This window comes from Rutidosis leptorrhynchoides, chromosome 9, assembly GCF_046630445.1.
Source record: "Rutidosis leptorrhynchoides isolate AG116_Rl617_1_P2 chromosome 9, CSIRO_AGI_Rlap_v1, whole genome shotgun sequence".
NCBI classification, from domain to species: Eukaryota; Viridiplantae; Streptophyta; class Magnoliopsida; order Asterales; family Asteraceae; genus Rutidosis; species Rutidosis leptorrhynchoides.
The window spans coordinates 1,011,736-1,033,642 of NC_092341.1; the positions used below are offsets into that span (position 1 = coordinate 1,011,736).

The window sequence follows — 21,907 nt, forward strand, 5'->3', positions numbered from 1 at the left end:
GTGAGGTCTACGGACCAGGGGTTAACATAACAAAAGGAACAAATGGTGTCGGAATGAGTAATGGCGGAGCAAGTAGTGTCGGAGCAAGTTATGCCAATGTAGTTTGTTATAAATGTGGAAAACCGGGCCACATTATTAGAAATTGCCCGAACCAGGAGAACACGAATGGACAAGGCCGTGGAAGAGTTTTCAATATTAATGCGGCAGAGGCACAGGAAGACCCGGAGCTTGTTACGGGTACGTTTCTTATTGACAATAAATCTGCTTACGTTATATTTGATTCGGGTGCGGATAGAAGCTATATGAGTAGAGATTTTTGTGCTAAATTAAGTTGTCCATTGACGCCGTTGGATAGTAAATTTTTACTCGAATTAGCAAACGGTAAATTAATTTTAGCAGATTATATATGCCGGAATCGAGAAATTAAACTGGATAGCAAAATATTTAAGATTGATTTGATACCCGTAGAGTTAGGGAGTTTTGATGTAATAGTTGGCATGGACTAGCTGAAGAAGGTGAAAGCAGAGATCGTATGTTATAAAAATGCAATTCGCATTGTACGAGAAGAAGGAGAACCCTTAATGGTGTACGGAGAAAAGGGCAACACGAAGCTACATCTTATTAGTAATTTGAAGGCACAAAAACTGATAAGAAAAGGTTGATATGCTGTTCTAGCACACGTCAAGAAAGTACAAACTGAAGAAAAGAGCATCAATGATTTTCCCGTCGCAAAAGAATTTCCCGATGTATTTCCGAAAGAATTATCGGGACTACCTCCACATCGATCTGTTGAATTTCAAATAGATCTTGTACCAGGAGCTGCACCAATAGCTCGTGCTCCTTATAGACTCGCACCCAGCGAGATGAAAGAACTGCAAAGCCAACTGCAAGAACTATTAGAACGTGGTTTTATTCGACCAAGCACATCACCATGGGGAGCTCCTGTTTTGTTTGTCAAGAAGAAGGATGGTACATTTAGGTTGTGTATTGACTACAGAGAGTTGAACAAACTTACCATCAAAACCGTTATCCACTGCCGAGAATTGACGACTTATTTGATCAACTACAAGGCTCGTCGTTTTATTCGAAGATCGATTTACGTTCTGGATATCATCAAATGCGAGTAAAGGAGGATGATATTCCAAAAACTGCTTTTAGGACGCGTTATGGTCATTACGAGTTTATGGTTATGCCGTTTGGATTGACTAACGCACCAGCTGTGTTCATGGACCTTATGAACCGAGTGTGTGGGTCATATCTTGACAAGTTTGTCATTGTTTTCATCGATGACATACTTATTTACTCAAAGAATGATCAAGAGCACGAAGAACATTTGAGAAAAGTGCTAGAAGTATTGAGGAAAGAAAAACTGTACGCTAAGTTTTCAAAGTGTGCATTTTGGTTGGAAGAAGTTCAATTCCTCGGTCACATAGTGAACAAAGAAGGTATCCAGGTAGACCCTGCAAAGATCGAAACCGTTGAAAAGTGGGAAACCCCAAAAACTCAGATGCATATACGTCAATTTTTAGGATTGGCTGGTTACTACAGAAGATTCATCCAAGATTTCTCCAAAATAGCGAAACCCTTGACTGCATTAACGCATAAAGGGAAGAAATTTGAATGGAAGGATGAACAAGAGAAGGCGTTTCAATTATTGAAGAAAACGCTAACTACGGCACCTATATTGTCATTGCCTGAAGGGAATGATGATTTTGTGATTTATTGTGACGCATCAAAGCAAGGTCTCGGTTGTGTATTAATGCAACGGACGAAGGTGATTGCTCATGCGTCTAGACAATTGAAGATTCACGAGCAAAATTATACGACGCATGATTTGGAATTAGGCGCGGTTGTTTTTGCATTAAAGACTTGGAGGCACTACTTATATGGGGTCAAAAGTATTATATATACCGACCACAAAAGTCTTCAACACATATTTAATCAGAAACAACTGAATATGAGGCAGCGTAGGTGGATTGAATTATTGAATGATTACGACTTTGAGATTCGTTACCACCCGGGGAAGGCAAATGTGGTAGCCGACGCCTTGAGCAGAAAGGACAGAGAACCCATTCGAGTAAAATCTATGAATATAATGATTCACACTAACCTTACTACTCAAATAAAGGAGGCGCAACAAGGAGTTTAAAGGATGAAATACCCAAAGGATCAGAGAAGCATCTTAATATTCGGGAAGACGGAACCCGGTATAGGGCTGAAAGAATTTGGGTACTAAAATTTGGAGATATGAGAGAAATGGTACTTAGAGAAGCTCATAAAACCAGATACTCAATACATCCTGGAACGGGAAAGATGTAGAAGGATCTTAAGAAATATTTTTGGTGACCAGGTATGAAAGCCGATATTGCTAAATATGTAGGAGAATGTTTGACGTGTTCTAAGGTCAAAGCTGAACATCAGAAACCATCAGGTCTACTACAACAACCTGAAATCCCGGAATGGAAATGGGAAAATATTACCATGGATTTCATTACTAAATTGCCAAGGACTGCAAGTGGTTATGATACTATTTGGGTAATAGTTGATCGTCTCACCAAGTCAGCATACTTTCTGCCAATAAGAGAAGATGACAAGATGGAGAAGTTAGCACGACTGTATTTGAAGGAAGTCGTCTCTAGACATGGAATACCAATCTCTATTATCTCTGATAGGGATGGCAAGTTTATTTCAAGATTCTGGCAGACATTACAGCAAGCATTAGGAACTCGTCTAGACATGAGTACTGCCTATCATCCACAAACTGATGGGCAGAGCGAAAGGACGATACAAATGCTTGAAGACATGCTACGAGCATGTGTTATTGATTTCGAAAACAGTTGGGATCGACATCTACCGTTAGCAGAATTTTCCTACAACAACAGCTATCATTCAAGCATTAAGATGGCGCCGTTTGAAGCACTTTATGGTAGAAAGTGCAGGTCTCCGATTTGTTGGAGTGAAGTGGGGGATAGACAGATTACGGGTCTGGAGATAATACAAGAAACTACCGAGAAGATCATCCAAATTCAACAACGGTTGAAAACCGCCCAAAGTCGACAAAAGAGCTACGCCGACATTAAAAGAAAAGACATAGAATTTGAAATTGGAGAAATGGTCATGCTTAAGGTTGCACCTTGGAAAGGTGTTGTTCGATTTGATAAACGGGGGAAATTAAATCAAGGTATATTGGACCATTCAAGATTATTGATCGTGTCGGACCAGTAGCTTACCGACTTGAGTTACCTCAACAACTTGCGAATATACATAACACTTTCCACGTCTCGAATTTAAAGAAATGTTTTGCTAAAGAAGATCTCACTATTCCGTTGGACGAAATCCAAATCAATGAAAAACTTCAATTCATTGAAGAACCTGTCGAAATAATGGATCGTGAGGTTAAGAGACTTAAAAAAAACAAGATACCGGTTGTTAAGGTTCGATGGAATGCTCGTAGAGGACCCGAGTTCACCTGGGAGCGTGAAGATCAGATAAAGAAGAAATACCCGCATCTATTTCCAGAAGATTCGTCAACACTTTCAACAGCTTAAAATTTCTGGACGAAATTTATTTAACGGGTAGGTACTGTAGTGACCCAAACTTTTCCATGTTTTTATATATTAAATAAAATTGATATTTACATGATTAAATGTTTCCAACATGTTAAGCAATCAAACTTGTTAAGACTTAATTAATTGAAATAGGTTTCATATAGACAATTGACCACCTAAGTTGACCGGCGATTCACGAACGTTAAAACTTGTAAAAACTATATGATGACATATATATGGATATATATATATATATAGTTAACATGATATTATGATAAGTAAACATATCATTAAGTATATTAACAATGAACTACATATGTAAAAACAAGACTACTAACTTAATGATTTTGAAACGAGACATATATGTAACGATTATCGTTGTAACGACATTTAATGTATATATATCATATTAAGATATATTAATACATCATGATATCATGATAATGTAATAATTTAATATCTCATTTGATTTAATAAACAATGGGTTAACAACATTTAACAAGATCGTTAACCTAAAGGTTTTAAAACAACACTTACATGTAACGACTAACGATGACTTAACGACTCAGTTAAAATGTATATAAATGTAGTGTTTTAATATGTATTCATACAATTTTTAAAGACTTTAAGACACTTATCAAAATACTTCTACTTAACAAAAATGCTTACAATTACATCCTCGTTCAGTTTCATCAACAATTCTACTCGTATGCACCCGTATTCGTACTCGTACAATACACAGCTTTTATATGTATGTACTATTGGTATATACACTCCAATTATTAGCTCTTAGCAACCCATGTGAGTCACCTAACACATGTGGGAACCATTATTTGGCAACTAGCATGAAATATCTCATAAAATTACAAAAATATGAGTAATCATTCATGACTTATTTACATGAAAACAAAATTACATATCCTTTATATCTAATCCATGCACGAACGACCAAAAACACCTACAAACACTTTCATTCTTTAATTTTATTCATCTAATTGATCTCTCTCAAGTTCTATCTTCAAGTTCTAAGTGTTCTTCATAAATTCTACAAGTTCTAGTTTCATAAAATCAAGAATACTTCCAAGTTTGCTAGCTTACTTCCAATCTTGTAGATTGATCATCCAACCTCAAGAAATCTTTCTTATTTACAGTAAGATATCTTTCTAATACAAGGTAATACTCATATTCAAACTTTGATTCAATTTCTATAACTATAACAATCTTATTTCGAGTGAAAATCTTACTTGAACTTATTTTCGTGTCATGATTCTGCTTCAAGAACTTTCAAGCCATCCAAGGATCCTTTGAAACTAGATCCATTTTCCTCATTTCCAGTAGCTTTATCCAGAAAACTTGAGGTAGTAATGATGTTCATAACATCATTCAATTCATACATATAAAGCTATCTTATTCGAAGGTTTAAACTTGTAATCACTAGAACATAGTTTAGTTAATTCTAAACTTGTTCGCAAACAAAAGTTAATCCTTCTAACTTGACTTTTAAAATCAACTAAACACATGTTCTATATCTATATGATATGCTAACTTAATGATTTAAAACCTGGAAACACGAAGAACACTGTAAAACCGGACATACGCCGTCGTAGTAACACCGCGGGCTGTTTTTGGTTAGTTAATTAAAAACTATGATAAACTATGATTTAAAAGTTGTTCTTCTGGGAAAATGATTTTTCTTATGAACATGAAACTATATCCAAAAATCATGATTAAACTCAAAGTGGAAGTATGTTTTCTAAAATGGTCATCTAGACGTCGTTCTTTCGACTGATATGACTACCTTTACAAAAAAGACTTGTAACTTATATTTTACAACTATAAACCTATCCTTTTTCTATTTAGATTCATAAAATAGAGTTCAATATGAAACCATAGCAATTTGATTCACTCAAAACGGATTTAAAATGAAGAAGTTATGGGTAAAACAAGATTGGATAATTTTTCCTGTTGTAGCAACGTGAAAATTGGTAACAAATCTATATTAATCATATCCTAGCTAACTTATATTGTATTATACATGTATTCTAATATATTATATAATCTTGGGATACCATAGACACGTATGCAAATGTTTTGACATATCATATCGACCCATGTGTATATATTATTTGGAACAACCATAGACACTCTATTGCAGTAATGTGGGAGTTAGCTATACAGAGTTGAGGTTGATTCCAAAAATATATATACTTTGAGTTGTGATCTAGCCTGAGACGTGTATACACTGGGTTGTGGATTGATTCAAGATAATATATATCAATTTTTTTCTGTACATCTAACGTTGGACAACTAGTTGTAGGTTACTAACGAGGACAGCTGACTTAATAAACTTAAAACATCAAAATGTATTAAAAGTGTTGTAAATATATTTTGAATATACTTTGATATATATGTACATATTTATTATAGGTTCGTGAATCGACCAGTGGCCAAGTCTTACTTCGCGACGAAGTAAAAATCTGTGAAAGTGAGTTATAGTCCCACTTTTAAAATCTAATATTTTTGGGATGAGAATACATGCAGGTTTTATAAATGATTTACAAAATAGACACAAGTACGTGAAACTACATTCTATGGTTGAATTATCGAAATCGAATATGCCCCTTTTTATTAAGTCTGGTAATCTAAGAATTAGGGAACAGACACCCTAATTGATGCGAATCCTAAAGATAGATCTATTGGGCCTAACAAACCCCATCCAAAGTACCGGATGCTTTAGTACTTCGAAATTTATATCATATCCGAAGGGTGTCCCGGAATGATGGGGATATTCTTATATATGCATCTTGTTAATGTCGGTTACCAGGTGTTCACCATATGAATGATTTTTATCTCTATGTATGGGATGTATATTGAAATATGAAATCTTGTGGTCTATTGTTACGATTTGATATATATAGGTTAAACCTATAACTCACCAACATTTTTGTTGACTTTTAAAGCATGTTTATTCTCAGGTGAATATTAAGAGCTTCCGCTGTTGCATACTAAAATAAGGACAAGATTTGGAGTCCATGTTTGTATGATATTATGTAAAAACTGCATTCAAGAAACATATGTCGATGTAATATATTTCTATTGTAAACCATTATGTAATGGTCGTGTGAAAACAGTATATTTTAGATTATCATTATTTGATAATCTACGTAATGCTTTTGAAACCTTTATTGATAAAATAAAGGTTATGGTTGTTTTAAAAATGAATGCAGTCTTTGAAAAACGTCTCATATAGAGGTCATAACCTCGCAACGAAATCAATTAATATGGAACGTTTATAATCAATATGAACGGGACATTTTAGTCTGGACTTCTGGAAAATTGATTTTCAGATAGTTCGTTTCGAGTAGATGACTTTTCGTTTAGGCCTCGCCTAAATCTGATATACGGTTTAGGATTTATAGCCTTCCGAAAGTCACTACGTCTTTGTAACGACGTGCTGAAAATTCTGACCTACTCGCACTTAAACTGTCGCCACGGTCAAACGAAGAAGATTTAGGTTCTGAAAATTGGATAGTGGTTAGAGGACTCACATACGGAGCCTTGGCCACTGACCACGTTCTTTTCGTTTTGTATAGAGGTCGTAGCAGCTGTCCGAAATCAGCCTTTTGTTTCGATCTCTTTTCTTTTTGAAAACTTACTTTATCTTTTACGAATGATGATGACGATGATGATGTCTAGGACTTTACTTATGTACTTTTAAACCTTTTGGGACAACATACTGACTTAGTGACCTTTGACTTAGGTTGACGACCTTTCGGACCGACTTACTACCTGCATACTTTTCATATCGACTTTTACTGCTTATTCACTGTGAGTTATAGCTTCCCTTTTTACTTTACTATTTTTGGGACTGAGAATACATGCACTTTTTATGTTTTACATACTAGACACGAGTACTTAAAATTTATATATGTGTGGGTGATATAACGGCACAAAGATTTCCCTTATCACGGTAACGTTTAATCATTGGTTTTTGAACCGGTGAACGCGAATATTAGATATGGATCCATAGGGTTTGACATCCCCACTCGGGCTAGTCGCACTAGCATTTAACGGGTGTTTGATACTTCGAGGACATACACACTCGCCAAGTGTACTTTTAGGGGGTATTATTATTACGTTAAGTTAGTTACCGAGTGCCCACGGATAAGCATATACTTTTCATACTGTTTTGGAATACGAAATCTCGTGGTCTACATTACATTACTGAATACAAACTATAGCTCACCAACATTCGTGTTGACTTTTAAGCGTGTATTTCTCAGGTGCTTAGACGTTGTTGCTTCCACTATTAGACTTGCTGTCTTGGTGTTTTAGACTTGCTGTTACAGACTCGCTGTGTTAGACTTCCGCTGCATAACTTAGAGATGTCTCAATCATGGAACTTTTATCTTGCATTCACAACTTATGTTATTTAAATAATGGCTTGTAAACGACCTTTGTGTCACGTTTTCTTTTGTAAAACGTTATCCTTTTTGAATGCAAAACTTGTTTTAAAACGGCATGTAGTATTGTACCGTGTAATAGACCTGTTGTTGACGATTCGTACATGATGGTTTTGTTTGGGGCGTCACAATAATAATGCGGATGTATATTGTGAAATAACAATTTTAAAACCAAGTGATGAAATTGCCCACTTGTGTTAAATAATGAATGTTGCGAAAGGATAAAATTTCCTAAGTATTTGATATTGCCATACTTAGATGCTTCGCAATGCTAAAAAATTACCTAAGGATCGTTTTGGCGGACTTAGAAGATTCATAATGTATAAGTTTATACGACTACAGATTGTTTCGCGAAAGTACATACTTATTATGTGCACGATAATAAAAGTTGGAAATTGCAAAGGACAAGTCTGAATTATGAATATATATCAAATAAAGTGCTATATAAATAAGTCAAGTTGCAACTGCGGAATATAAATATTTCATTAATAGCGCGTTATGCGAAACGCGTAAAGCTACAAAAACGCAATATATGTAATTGCGGAATACAAGTTTACAATTCAAACACCTATTTTAAAGCTTGAGCGCTTTAATGACTTCAAAGGTAACACCTTCACGCTAGCTAAGCTCTTCCAGTGCCGGGATAGCGACCTTCTCAACTTCCTTCTTTGCTATATTTAGCGCCTTTTGTGCATCATCAGTTGGGCATATTTCTTTAGCAATGTCTGCGGGAAGAGGTTAAGTAAGATCACCAAGCTTACAGAGCAAGTCATGCCACTCACAGCGGGTAGCGATCTTGGCAGCTTGGGCATATGCTTGAAATTTTTCGGTTACTGGCGCTGAATCCATTATCTTGTCGCGAAGCTCGGGCAGATATTTGACAAGTTGTGAGAATTGTTTTTCTGCGTGCTCCGCTCTCTTTTTGAGCGTCGCGTTTTCATCCGTGGATTTCTTCAATTGTGGCTCAAGCCTCTGCATTTTTCTGTGCTGCGCGCCAACAATTTTGACCTGTTTTTCATAATGGTCAGACATCTCATTGAACCGTTCAACATTGTCAATGGTCAAACAAATGGCATTGAAATAGTTGTGAATTCGTTGTCTTTCAGCTTGAGCGAATGTGAATTCGTGGTATTGTCGCTATACATTACTGGGTACAAACTTGCAAAGTTTGCGATAGAGTCGATTGGCTTGTTCTTCTTCTGCCGCTTCATCCGCATCTTCTTCTTGGTTTGATGCTTCGGCGTCAGAAGGGAGGCTTAAATTTTCATTGCCGGGCTCTTCAAAAATATCATCAGGGATATCACCACCGATTTTATACAGCTGCTCCGGCCCCTCTGAATCTGAAAGCACAACTAACATCGAATAAGAAATTAAAATAAGTTAAAGGATATGGGAATAATACTCGCAGAATGTATGTGGTGGTATTGAATATCGCTAACTAACTTGCTTCTTGCTCAGCAATAGAGCGAAGGCGTCTTTTGCGAGGCGTGGTAGCCCCTTATGTTGCTGCTTTACGTTTTCCACGGTCTTCGCTACCGGGAATGGAAAACGTGTTGACAATCGGTTCGTCAATAAGTACGATCTCGCCGTCGCCTTCTTTTAAACGACGTGCAGGTCTGATGGCATTAACATCCGCTGACCTCATCACCAACTCAAGGTCAATCTCTGCAAAAAGGTACCGCAAAAGAATTATACAAATATAGAATAATATATAATGCGTTTTTGTATAAAAGTATCAGCAATATACCGTTATTAGCTGTGTTAATCAAAAGCGCGTCGCAATCGCCCCATAGCCAATACATAGATATTCCGCCGATATAAAGCGGCACGTTGGAATACGCCGCATAATCAAGCCCGCATTCTTGATTATTTTCATAATATCTTGTTCAAGGTCATCTGGGGTGACCTTGTCATTCACAGTAGCGTCCATCTCGGTACACCAAGCTTTGGGTATGCTGCTATCGGCGTGGGCGGTATTGTTAATGAAGAAGAATGAACCTCGCCAGTTCCCAATAGAATCTTTGGGAGAAGTCATTACGCCATGTCGACCGCGGAATGAACACCACCCCGCATCATGTGGTGTAAGACTGTTGAAAGCGCGGAAGACGTTAAGTAATGGTTGCTTATTAAGAGCTCTGCAATACATCTCAAAAAGCACAATTTTATTGACAGCGTTGGGGTGCAGTTGAGCAACTGCAACCTTGTAATACTCGCATACGCTGCGAAAGAAAGGAGTAAGCGGCAGGTGTAAATTGCCATGTGAAATGGCGGCCTCGTAGATCGTAATCATGCCTTTGGGAAGGGCATTAGCCCTATCCTCCGCCGACGGTGCGGTGGGTGAGAATTGCGCAGTTTGGATTTTCGCCTCCGTCATATATGAAACGAAGGCGCTAGGTGTGTTGGCAGATGATGAAGATGCCATTTATAATAGCGTAAATAGACCTGGTAATGGATTGAAAAAATAACGAAGGATGAATCGCTAAATTGCAAGTGTTGCATATAAATTTCGGTAAGACAGTTTAATCGATTGAGAAATTGAAGGTGAAAGCGTAAAGTTGTTTATGCGAGTCGATTGGCTATTTATAATTAAAATCTAGGCGAGGAAGTCGTAAAGGCAATGATTACTTTTTAACGGCTAAAATTACCGCAACGTTGCAACGGTAATTAAATAGCCGTTACAGCGTTTCTGATTTGACAGCTTTGCAGAGTTGCTGTTATTATTACGTGTTGCCATTGCGAAAATCAACGGTAATAATTTAGCGATGGGAAATTATTATAAATTTGTTGCAAATATATTAGAGTCGCATATTTTATTTTGTAGAGTTTATCATGATACATTTACTTCGTACAATGTATCATAATAAACTGGGGGACTTGATTATATACATAGCATTGTATATGTATATTTTATTTACTAAAAGACCGCGAGTCACTTCGCTAAAGTTGCCGCGTTAATAAAAGACTGCGGGTCACTTCGAGGCGGATAGTTAAACGGTCCGCACACCGCGAATATTTTGAATACTATAAATAAAGAGCTCGGCCTCTCATTTATGGGTTGTTGATTCTCTGCCATTTATCTAGACCTTTGTAATTTTCACTTGTGATTTTGCCTAAGGAAGATTTACATCGAGTTAAGGTGAATCATGTTAATTAACAATCAAGACCGGGTCGGGTTGGTTAATCACTTGATTGAAAAGTGAAAGACGATCATCAGGACCCAAAATAATCATTAAACATCTCATCCTCTATCTTTATCATTGCACTCAATCATTAATTAAGTAACTAATTGATTATGGATTGATCAGCTACGTTAAATATGAATACGCAGACCGAAAGCCCGCCGCATCGCGCGGGCCGGACCCGGACTAGTTAATACTAATATAATACGAGTAATAACAAATAAAATATAAAATATATAAAATAAAATAGACACTTATAATAATGTACATATAATTTGTTATAGGAATTCAATTAAAGAGGATATATGAGATATAAGATCTACTAACAATTACACAAAACCCTTGTGTTTGTGCCGGTGATGTGTTGCTGAACCGACAAGTAGGTAGTAGGGGTGCTATTGTATTCGTCGGATTGATCGATGGGAAGAGTGGGTGGCGGGAAGCAAAAGCAGAAATCGTCGACGAAATTGGTATTATTGATATGCACTGGCCTTCTTGGAGCTGCCTTTATTGCAGATCTGCTGTGGGCTTCTTCTTCTTCTTCTTCTTCTTCTTCATCTTCCTCTTCAACAATATTATCATACAGTAGCAACTACAAATCATCATTATCACCCCTTGCAGTGGATTTGCGGCCTGTTTTTTCCGCCTCTAACAATCACTCTGCCAGCGTATATTTCTTATATTACTTTTCATATCTTTCATTTTACTTGATTGTTCAATTTGTAACTGTCTTCTACTTCATAAGATTGGCCTGCCTTAATACGAATTCCTTTTTTAGTTGGTTAGAAGGTTCCTTTTCACCTCAAGATATCCATTCTTTTAACACTTAACTCATCAATCGACTATTATGTTAGGAATTTAGGTTCCAAACAACACAAGTGATTGCACACAATCACAACCCACGATCAACAAACAAAGATAATAAATTTGTAAAGTAAAATCGACAATAGCAAAGTATGTGGTTATATATTTATATCCAATCGGGGTGATTATTTTCGTGCTCTAAGGTATACATAAATCAGGGGGTTACAATATATAGAATATAGAAAGCAAACTAAAACAAATCCTACTTGAACTTTAACTTCCTGCTAAACTTGCGCGACACCAAATAGATCCCATTTCATTCGGTACTGAGTAAGGAAATTATGATGATAAATTTTTTCAAGCTATGCAGCGCATGAACAGAAACAACATCTATCACCAACCAACAATATATGTTGGGAGGCATAACTCAGGCCTGAGAGGACCTTGCAGTGATATCTCCTATACGAAGCAGCAAATTGTCAATTTGAGTACCAAGTTCTCTGGTACGACAAGTTGCTAACTGGGATTCACTATTATTTAAAGAAAGAGTTTGAACTCTAAACGAGTACAACCTTCTTTATTCCTCACTCCATACCCAAAACCACCATTACTCCAGTACATGTCCGCTTTTGCTCTTGAGTATCCACTAGCAACAATTAAATGCTTAATGTTGTATTGTAAATTGCCATGACACAAGTCATCTTTTATTTTCTTTATTGTTCACATCTAATCATCATGTGTTATATTTATGTCAAATCACCTTTATATTGCCCTCATTCTCATTATATGCAATATTTTTAAGTACTAATAGATACATGCATTTGATATTACAGGGGGTAACTGCTATTGATAAGAAAGATGGATATCATGGGAGGATCGTATCTAAAACTTTTGCTGATTTGCCTGGACCACAATTGAAATGGGAGAAAATGTCAGAAGCACCTGTGCCCCGTCTTGATGGAGCAGCAATACAGATTAAGGATCAACTGTTTGTTTTTGCAGGATATGGAACTATTGATCTTGTGAGTATCTTGTTTATCATCATTTGGACACTTGTAATTGATTCTGTGTATCCATGTATACTGCTTATAGATATTATTATTTTATTTTATTTTCGAAAAAAGTACCAAGTATTACAGTACCAACAACACACATTTCTGTTCACATATCTCGTATATAAAGTGAGCATATGCTGCAGGTGCGTGATCTTACAAAACAAGTGTCTCAACCTTTTGTATGTTATAGCATGGTTGTTCATGTCACTCTCTTTTACTTGATTCTTCAACATCAAGCCCTTTGTGATGAAGGCCCTGTTTGATACTTAGGTATTTAGGAAAATTTGTGTGTTTGGATTTAATGAGACTCTTTTATGTTTCATTGATAGGTGCATTCTCATGTTGATATATACAATTTTACGAGCAACATGTGGGGAGGAAGATTTGATATGCCAAAAGAGATGGCACATTCACATCTAGGAATGGTGACAGATGGAAGATATATCTACATAGTCACTGGACAATATGGTCCACAGTGTAGAGGACCAACAGCACATACATTTGTCCTAGACACAAAGACCAAGAAATGGCAGGACATGCCCCCTTTACCCGTCCCTAGGTATGAATTAATGCCATATACTCCGTAATATGTGCTTAATACAACTGTTGTTTTTTATTTAATTATATTTGATTCCCTTTTTCGTGCTATGCATACAGCAAAATTTCAGTTAGTTTATGTGTTGTGCATTGTGTGAATGGGTCAGGTACGCACCAGCAACTCAACTTTGGAGAGGTAGACTCCATGTGATGGGTGGCAGCAAAGAAGATCGATATACACCTGGGGTTGACCATTGGAGCATTGCTGTCAAGGATGGGAAAGTTCTTGAGAAGGAATGGCGAATTGAAATGCCCATACCTCGTGGTGGCCCCCACAGGTATTACTCTCGCTACTATAAACTATCTTTATTTAACCAGCTGTAGTAAAGTGGGTGGCCAACCTGAATATCTGCATCTGCCTTTGTTAGTGTTAGACATCTTGTTACTTATGTCTGAACCATGTAATCATAATTTTTTTATTTTATTTTTATCAACTTTGGATCACAAAATATGTGATTTCCCAACAAAAAGGGTCAAATGTTCTTGCCTCAACATATTGAAAGAAAATATGAAGTGAGAGAAATTTGGGACAAGTGGAATTTTGTCATTTCTTTTATCCATCGTTGAGTGGTCATTATGTTATCGATCACTTATTACATTTTATTTTTTGATGCCGTTGTTTTGTTATGACGGATTTGGTATGATGCTCTATTCTGAGTTCTTTATATTACACGATCTGATTAATTTGTTTGGCAATATATTATTCAGGGCTTGTATTGTGGTGGATGACCGGTTATATATGATTGGTGGTCAAGAAGGTGATTTTATGGCCAAACCAAACTCACCTATATTCAAATGTTCCCGGAGAAATGAGGTAAATTGGTTAAGATACTTTTGTACTCCGTTTCGTTCTCTCCTACTTCTTGTGCGTTGACTTTGAACTTCAAAGTAGCTACTTTCTTTCATCTTCAATTATTAAGTATATCAATAAACTTCAGGAACTACATAAAGTACAATTGCTAGCATAATGATTATAATTCGAACATAACGCGTTTATTGGAGGAGGGAACCAGCATCGATGAAAATAGTTCTAGTGGCTTAGTTATTGTGTCTAAGTAAGTAATTTCCTATAACCGTTATAACTTGATAAGCAAGATCACATGTTAACCAAGCCAACATTTGATGGTAAGTTTAGGAATTCTTCTTTAGTATAAATAGGGCATTAGGGTTATATTATGAAAGTTTTTTGAGTCAAGACTTGTGGGGATCCGGACTTGTCGAATTGTATGAACTTGATCCGTGCTTTCTTTTAGTGTATTATATAAGAATTTTAGCTCCATTATTATCAAATACATTCCCGATGGTGTCAGTGTTAGAAAAACTGAAATATTTATTTGCAAATGCGAGTCTGATGTTCTGTTTTACGACGACAACTAATTTAAATGGGACAAGCTATAAAATTAATGATCTATGTTCATCACTCTACCGTTTGATGTCTAATCATGTCTCATCAGGTTATTATCCATGCAGGCTAACTTTTATCAAACATTATTTTATTATTATTATTTTTTTGCTGATGGTTGATATGAGTTGGGCAGTTTGGTGGATTTGTGGTGATTCAGTAAGCTGATAGTGTTGATGGAATTTTTTTTTTTTTTTTTTTTTTTCTTTCCCTAATTAAGTCTGAAAATGTTGACAGATTGTATATAGTGACGTTTACATGTTAGATGATGATGAGATGAAGTGGAAGGAATTACCACCTATGCCAAAGCCTGACTCCCATATAGAGTTTGCTTGGGCAGTTGTCAATAATTCTATTGTTATTGCCGGTGGCACTACCGAGAAGCACCCACAAACCAAGAAAATGATCCTCGTTGGAGAAGTCTTCCAGTTTCAGTTGGATACATTGGTAAGATGTATATGTATATATTATAATAATTTTAATTTAATCCTTCACTACCTTGGCTGGCTGCATTTACCTCAATTACATTCACATGTTCTAGTGTTCTATACTTTAGAAATAGCCGAATGTGGTACTCTGTACTTAATAATACATATATCCAGAGTGTAATCAAATATTAATGTGTTGTAATGTTTTTGGGTTTTGCAGAAATGGTCGGTTGTTGGGAAGCTTCCTTATCGGGTGAAAACCACACTGGTCGGGTTCTGGGATGGGTGGTTGTACTTTACCTCAGGACAACGAGATAGAGGACCTGATGATCCTACACCCAAAAAGGTCATTGGAGAGATGTGGAGAACAAAATTGAGCTTATGACCCGTTGTACCTTTTTTTAATTAAATATCATTTTACATCATATTTATTTACAATTTACATACATATAATATGTAATATTAATATTAATAATTATTTTTTAATTTAGATTCTTTTGTATCAGAACAGAGTAATTTGCACCTGTATACTAGTTAGTCATTCTAATGCTACTACTTGCTTTTCTACATTTGTTATCCTTCATCTTTGTCCATATAAATAAATACTTCATAGAAGCAATATGAAAAGTGGTAATATTACTTGGGATCTGGGAGTAGGTTTATGCCGTAGGGTATCCAAAGAAGATATCCTTGCATTTAGGTGACCAATATTGTTATAATCTTTTGACAATTTTATAAAAATTATTTATAACTGAAATGAAACAAACTCTTCTTTAGTAGAGCATACAGACTTCGTGACAGGATTTTTGAAAAATTATAAATGCCCGTGTCCGAGACACATGGGGAGTTCCACGCTCGCAACACAATCAGATGTAACTAATAAAGCTTATTATTATTAGAGATGGATCAATCCACAAACATTCCTATGTTAAAGATGCAAATTTGAACATTTTGTGCACTGGCTGGTCAACTGTGCAAGGATTTATTTAGATATTTACTGAGATCAGTATGGGAAAAAAAATTCCATAACCTCAATAGCTGGACCACAATCACAATGTCGACAGTAAACTCTGGAGTAACAACTAACAAAAGAGAGGGGGGAGGGGGTCCATAGTAATTTGTAGGCAAGAGGAGATAGATCATTAATAGAAAGATGTAGAATTAGGACCACCAAGACAGACAGACAGACAGACAGACAAGAGGCACACAGCAGCCACAAGGCCTAACGTCCCATTCTCCACTTGACTTGTGCTCCTTTCTTCTCTTCTATAGGCGGTCAGCAAATGTATATGTAATATATAATCTACCAATATTTTGGATCTAGCAGTGTGGCCACGGACTCCTTTAAAAGACTTGCACACGTTACAAACTCTTATTTACTTTCTTACCTGACAAACACACGTAACTACTACTACTACTACTACTACTACTACTACTACTACTACTACTACTAGGAGTAGTAGTACTTAAAAGGAAATAATTTTGTTTATGCAGAGTAGCATAGAGTAAGTAGATACAACGATGGAGCCTCATACGTGTAATTAAGCCAATTGATTTGACTGCTGTCTATTAGATATTGCCAAACCTAATCTCATTACCAAAGGGAATACATACAAAAGGTTATTTGTACACAATATCACATACACTTCTTTACATAATAATAATAGTAATTACTTTTTGATAGATATAGCTATACCATGCGGTGCTAGCAGCTTGTACCTCCCATGTTCAAAGTGAAATTGCTGTGGACAAATCAACTCTCGGTACATAAAGAACTACATTTAAATGTGTCCTTTCATACATATTAACTGCTGCACATTTGTTTCTTCGAAATACAAGGACATGTGCACGACACATCATCTAATTCGAGCTTTCATCAAAAGATCACACCTCATATTGGATTTAACCATATTTAGCCAACATATTGAGTTTTCAAGCTCACAGCCAAGCTTAAGTATTTCTAGTGATGTAATCTCGAAAGATCCAGCTAGGTTTCTAGCATTCAGAAATTAGTTGCCAACACCTAACTAAATCACAAACGTGCTTATTGGCGAGATGCATGTTGTTTACTTACAGTATTCACATATTCCCCTTGTTTGAGCGAACGAGCCCTCACAGTCATAGTACAAGCTCTACGACAAAAAGTTCTCCATCAAATCTGAGTCCGCTGGGTTCAGCAGGTTGGAGGACCCCATCCACCATTCCACCAAACACATACAAATAACGTCCAGATTCATCCGTGCATGCTCGATGGAAGGACCTGCTTCTGGGCTGATAGCCACCGTCGACGCATTTTAGTCTTCTCCATAATACTCTCCTCTGGTTCTGGTTCATTGATGATTGCCTAGAAGAACTGTTAATGTCTAACAACCAAAAGTCATTCTTTCTGTGCCTCAATGAATCTTCTCCTCCATAAATGAGTACTCTTCCTCCTAAGGTTAAGGTGGCCGAGTGACCAACCCGAGCAAGTGAAAGCCCACCACCACCAGATATATTCTCTAGTTCAAACACTAGCGGTACCCATCCCAAATGTCCTCGTTGAGATGAATCAAAACACCAGACATCATTAAGTACCTCATAACCCGTCCCCCTTCCTCCAAATAGAATTGTGGTGCTTCCTCCGATATAGGTCAATGTGTGTCCTGACCGAGGCGAGGGAACTGGGTGGTGGTGCTGACTCACAGTTTGATGCCATGTGCCAAAGCAAAGATTCTCGGATAGGCTTAACACCCACGTGTCTCCAAGTCTAACTCCAGATAACCCAATCCCTCCATGGATAAGCATCTTTTGACTATCAATTGAACAACACGCATGGGCTCCTCGAGTTGGAGGTGCAATTGGACCCACATCAAGTAGTCTCCATGAGAATGTCCTAGTGTTGGCGTCGTCTATCATCGCGTGTGCAATCCATGTATCATTTTGGCGGATGCCACTGTCATTAATACCTCCAAACAGAACAAGAGAATCGCCTATTACAACACATGAATGCCCAAACCGGCCACTCGGGCCGTCTGATATAACCCTTTGCCAATTGATCATTCTTGTAGTGGTATTGTTTCCGATATAGCCTATCCATGTGTCATCAAGATGACGGCCTGAATGCAAATGGAGGAGAAGCACTCAGTGCATTGCTATACAAACAGGAGTTATAATAATAATAAATAATAAAGGAAAATTAAAATAAAATAAATAATAATAACTGTTTTGAGGTTAGGTGCATTTTAGGTTGGATGAATGGGGAGTTTCAGCAATGTTTTGTCAGGTAGTTTTACCGTTTTTATATGAGTTGGTCTAATGTTTTAATTAATTGCAAACATCTACCGAAGATGATAGATGGATAGATAAGTAGCAATAGAAATAGCAGGATTAGTAAGTAACGAGTGAAGTGAAAACAAATAAACAGATGGATATGATAAAAATAATAATGAAATTAGAAATCAAACAGAGTACCTCCATCAGATCCACCAGCAAACAGAAGGAGACATCCCTTGATAAAATTCAGAGAATGTGAAGCTCTGGGTGTTGGTCCAAAGGAAGAAGAAGAAGAAGAATTTGAATTGGTTGTGATGTTAAAGCAAGAGACTTGATCCAAGTTACGTAGCCGCCGGTAGACTCGGTGCCAATCCACAAATCTGGGATTAGAATTAACGATTGCATCGACGGTGGAGTGTCCCCAATCCCTGATGCAGATTGATTTCCACAAACCATAATTATGATTATTACATCTAAGGAAATTTCTCTTGCAAGTCATTGCAAATGATAGGATTGATTCAACTGGTAACAGAACAAGAATCGACAACAGATGGTCATCTGATAATATCATCATCAAATCAGTATCGTTACTACTTGAACAATAATTACCATTCTCATCATTTTCATCCATGCTGCTGCTTGCTTTTGAGACTTCCTCAGGATGATTTCATTGATTGATTTAATTATTCTACTTGAGTAATAATGACAATTGTAATGTAATTTATTAGGGTTTTTTTGGCTGCCTTCCTCACTAGTCACTAGTCAGTAAGAGTGACTGTATATTGTTAAATTTTTTTTTTAAAGTAAATTAGGTTTTCCCAAATCTATGTACATTATTTCATTTCACTTAAAAAATATTTCATAAAAATATTTTGTGTCAATAGTTTATTCATATAAAACAAAAAGATAGATAAAAAGTAAGAGATAAGACTCGAAAGTTAACAAAAAAAGTGCACGTAACATATAGTTTTTCTTAAACTATGTGTTTTTTGTCCGGAGTCAACAGATTTAGGACGAAGGGAGCAATAGTATATTAGTACATTAATATTAAGGTGCGTTGATAAAACGGAATGATTTATCGATGAATGGTTCGTAATCTAAATGATTCAAAGGTTTTTAATGAAGTCGCCTCTGAATGAAAATAACATATTTAATAATAATTTGGACGAATAATATAAATGACGTAAAATTACCTTATTGTTTAAGGGTGTTACCCCTCTCACCCCTCTTGATAAGACTCAATCCATCAGCACACCATTTTCAAATATATCCATTTCTTCTTTCTAATCTAAAACACTTTTAATAATTTACTACTATACTAGAATTATACAGAGTAATAAATAGAAGTAACTAGTCTGCATCGGCTTGCGCGTTGTGACGGGGGCTTTCGGCCTGCGTATTTGTAACGATCCGAAAATTTTCGACCAAATTTAAACTTGATCCTTATAAGATTCTGACATGATAAGCAAAGTCTATTAAACCAAGTCTCAAAAGTTTTGAACTATTTCATGAAATCATTTAACCTTTTACTGTTTTCGACGACTCACGAACAATTATTTGTAAATAAATATGTACAAGTGTATACATATATAAATGTAAATAAATACGATAATTGGAAATAATAAAATTTGATCATTTGAATTAAGAATTATTATTAATTATTAAGTAATATCATTAAGAATTATTATTATTATTATATATATCCTATAATTAATAACATGTAATGTTAATATCTAATATAATAAATTTAATTATAAGTTAAACTATAATTGTTATAGTAATATTAATATTACTTTCAATTTTAACATCTATATTAGTATTAGTAATATTATTATGAAAATAGATATAAATATAAAATTTATATTATTATTACTAATATTATTGTAATTAGTATTATTATTAGTATCATTAATAATATTATTATCATCATCATTATTATTATAGTTATCAAAATTATTATAATAAAAATAATACAATTTATTATGATTATCATTAATAATATTATTATTATCATTTTTATTTTTTATAATTACTTTCATCCTTATTATTATTAGTATAAATTTGATAAAATTATTATAAATATTATTATTGAATATTAACATTTTCTTAATCAATATTATTATTATTATTATTATTATTATTATTATTATTATTATTATTATTATTAACATTATAGTTATTGATATTAAAAAATAATACAATCTTTTGTTTATATTATTTATAATATTAGTGTTTCCATTTTTATTAGTCAATATTAGTAATTAGTATAATTATTATTATTAATATATTTACGTAAATTATAATTGATAAAAGCAGATATCACGGGTAAAATTTGTTATACGTCCCTATCTGTATATATTTTCTTTTTGTTTCTGTTGTAACATCCCGCCTTTTTCTGTTTACTTTCTGTTTAACTATTTTAAAGTCTGTTATATAATTATAACATCTTCCGTTAATACGCGTTTTAAAATATTTCGTTTAGGTAATTCACGCACCCGATTTAAACTCGAAGGACTAAAGTCGCCAAAGGGTCAAACTAGTGACTAGGTCAACTAGTCAACCCTTCTCCTCCATCCACTCATTCATCCTCCCTTTTCTACTTTTGATACTTTCAAATTCTCTCAACTCTCAAGCAAAGAATCACCATCTATTTCAAATCGAGCAAGCATCAATCCAAACAAATTACATATTTGGAATCCTCGCATCTTCCTCTTCGATTCCATACCGATTTCATTACATTTGGATAACTTTCTAAAATCGCTAGATTCTTTGTTCTTGATGTTTTTAACTTATAAAAGTGTTAATTAGTGTATATGGCTCAAGTCTAACATGAATATGTGTTTGGTTTGCTTAATTTGTTATTTTGGGTAACTAGCATGAACTTATCAAATGAGTGTGTTTAATCTTAGGTTTTGGATGATTAAATGCTGTTAGATGTTGAAAGTGCATGTATTAAATGTGTTCCTAACATCACTAGCTTCAAATTGATATGTAGGTTGACATGGATTAGCTTCATAAGTAAAATTGTTAAATTTGTGAATTTGGGTTAGGGTTTGATAGGAGTAAAATGAACCTTTGATGCATTGAATGCTTTGCAATGTTGTTGTAAGTGTTTAGTTGCATTGTATGCGTAATTATCTATGAAACGGCGTATCATACGTGTGCATTTATTTCCCAAA

At 35.4% G+C, this 21,907-nt stretch overlaps 2 protein-coding genes across 3 annotated transcripts; one reads left to right on the plus strand and one right to left on the minus strand.

The window, feature by feature from the left end:
* Positions 1-11,477: 11,477 nt before the first annotated feature.
* LOC139866300 (kelch repeat-containing protein At3g27220) lies at positions 11,478-16,031 on the plus strand. Its single transcript, XM_071854490.1, has 7 exons — positions 11,478-11,858; positions 12,828-13,016; positions 13,379-13,608; positions 13,754-13,924; positions 14,355-14,460; positions 15,286-15,495; positions 15,697-16,031. Exons 1-7 carry the CDS (start codon positions 11,610-11,612, stop codon positions 15,859-15,861), a joined length of 1,320 nt encoding a protein of 439 aa, XP_071710591.1. The 5' UTR covers positions 11,478-11,609; the 3' UTR covers positions 15,862-16,031.
* Positions 16,032-17,008: 977 nt separating this feature from the next.
* LOC139866753 (F-box/kelch-repeat protein At1g51550) lies at positions 17,009-19,406 on the minus strand. Of its 2 annotated transcripts, XM_071855046.1 has the most exons (3): positions 19,338-19,375; positions 18,927-19,250; positions 17,009-18,571 (listed from the first exon to the last, which is right to left on the minus strand). In XM_071855046.1, the coding sequence occupies exons 1-3, from the start codon at positions 19,357-19,359 to the stop codon at positions 17,595-17,597; spliced, it is 1,323 nt and encodes a 440-aa protein (XP_071711147.1). In that variant the 5' UTR covers positions 19,360-19,375; the 3' UTR covers positions 17,009-17,594. The 2 variants fall into 2 exon arrangements, with proteins under 2 accessions (XP_071711147.1, XP_071711145.1); XM_071855044.1 differs by having other exon boundaries at positions 18,927-19,406.
* Between the last annotated feature and the right edge of the window lie 2,501 nt (positions 19,407-21,907).

Coding starts and splice junctions, on each gene's coding strand:
- LOC139866300 (XM_071854490.1), top strand. CDS start 11,610: ATGGGAAGAGTGGGTGGCGGGAAGCAAAAGCAGAAATCGTCGACGAAA. Junction 13,017..13,378: donor GATATGGAACTATTGATCTT/GTGAGTATCTTG, acceptor TTTCATTGATAG/GTGCATTCTCATGTTGATAT. Junction 13,609..13,753: donor CCCCCTTTACCCGTCCCTAG/GTATGAATTAAT, acceptor TGAATGGGTCAG/GTACGCACCAGCAACTCAAC.
- LOC139866753 (XM_071855044.1), bottom strand. CDS start 19,359: ATGGATGAAAATGATGAGAATGGTAATTATTGTTCAAGTAGTAACGAT. Junction 18,572..18,926: donor TGCTGGTGGATCTGATGGAG/GTACTCTGTTTG, acceptor ATTTGCATTCAG/GCCGTCATCTTGATGACACA.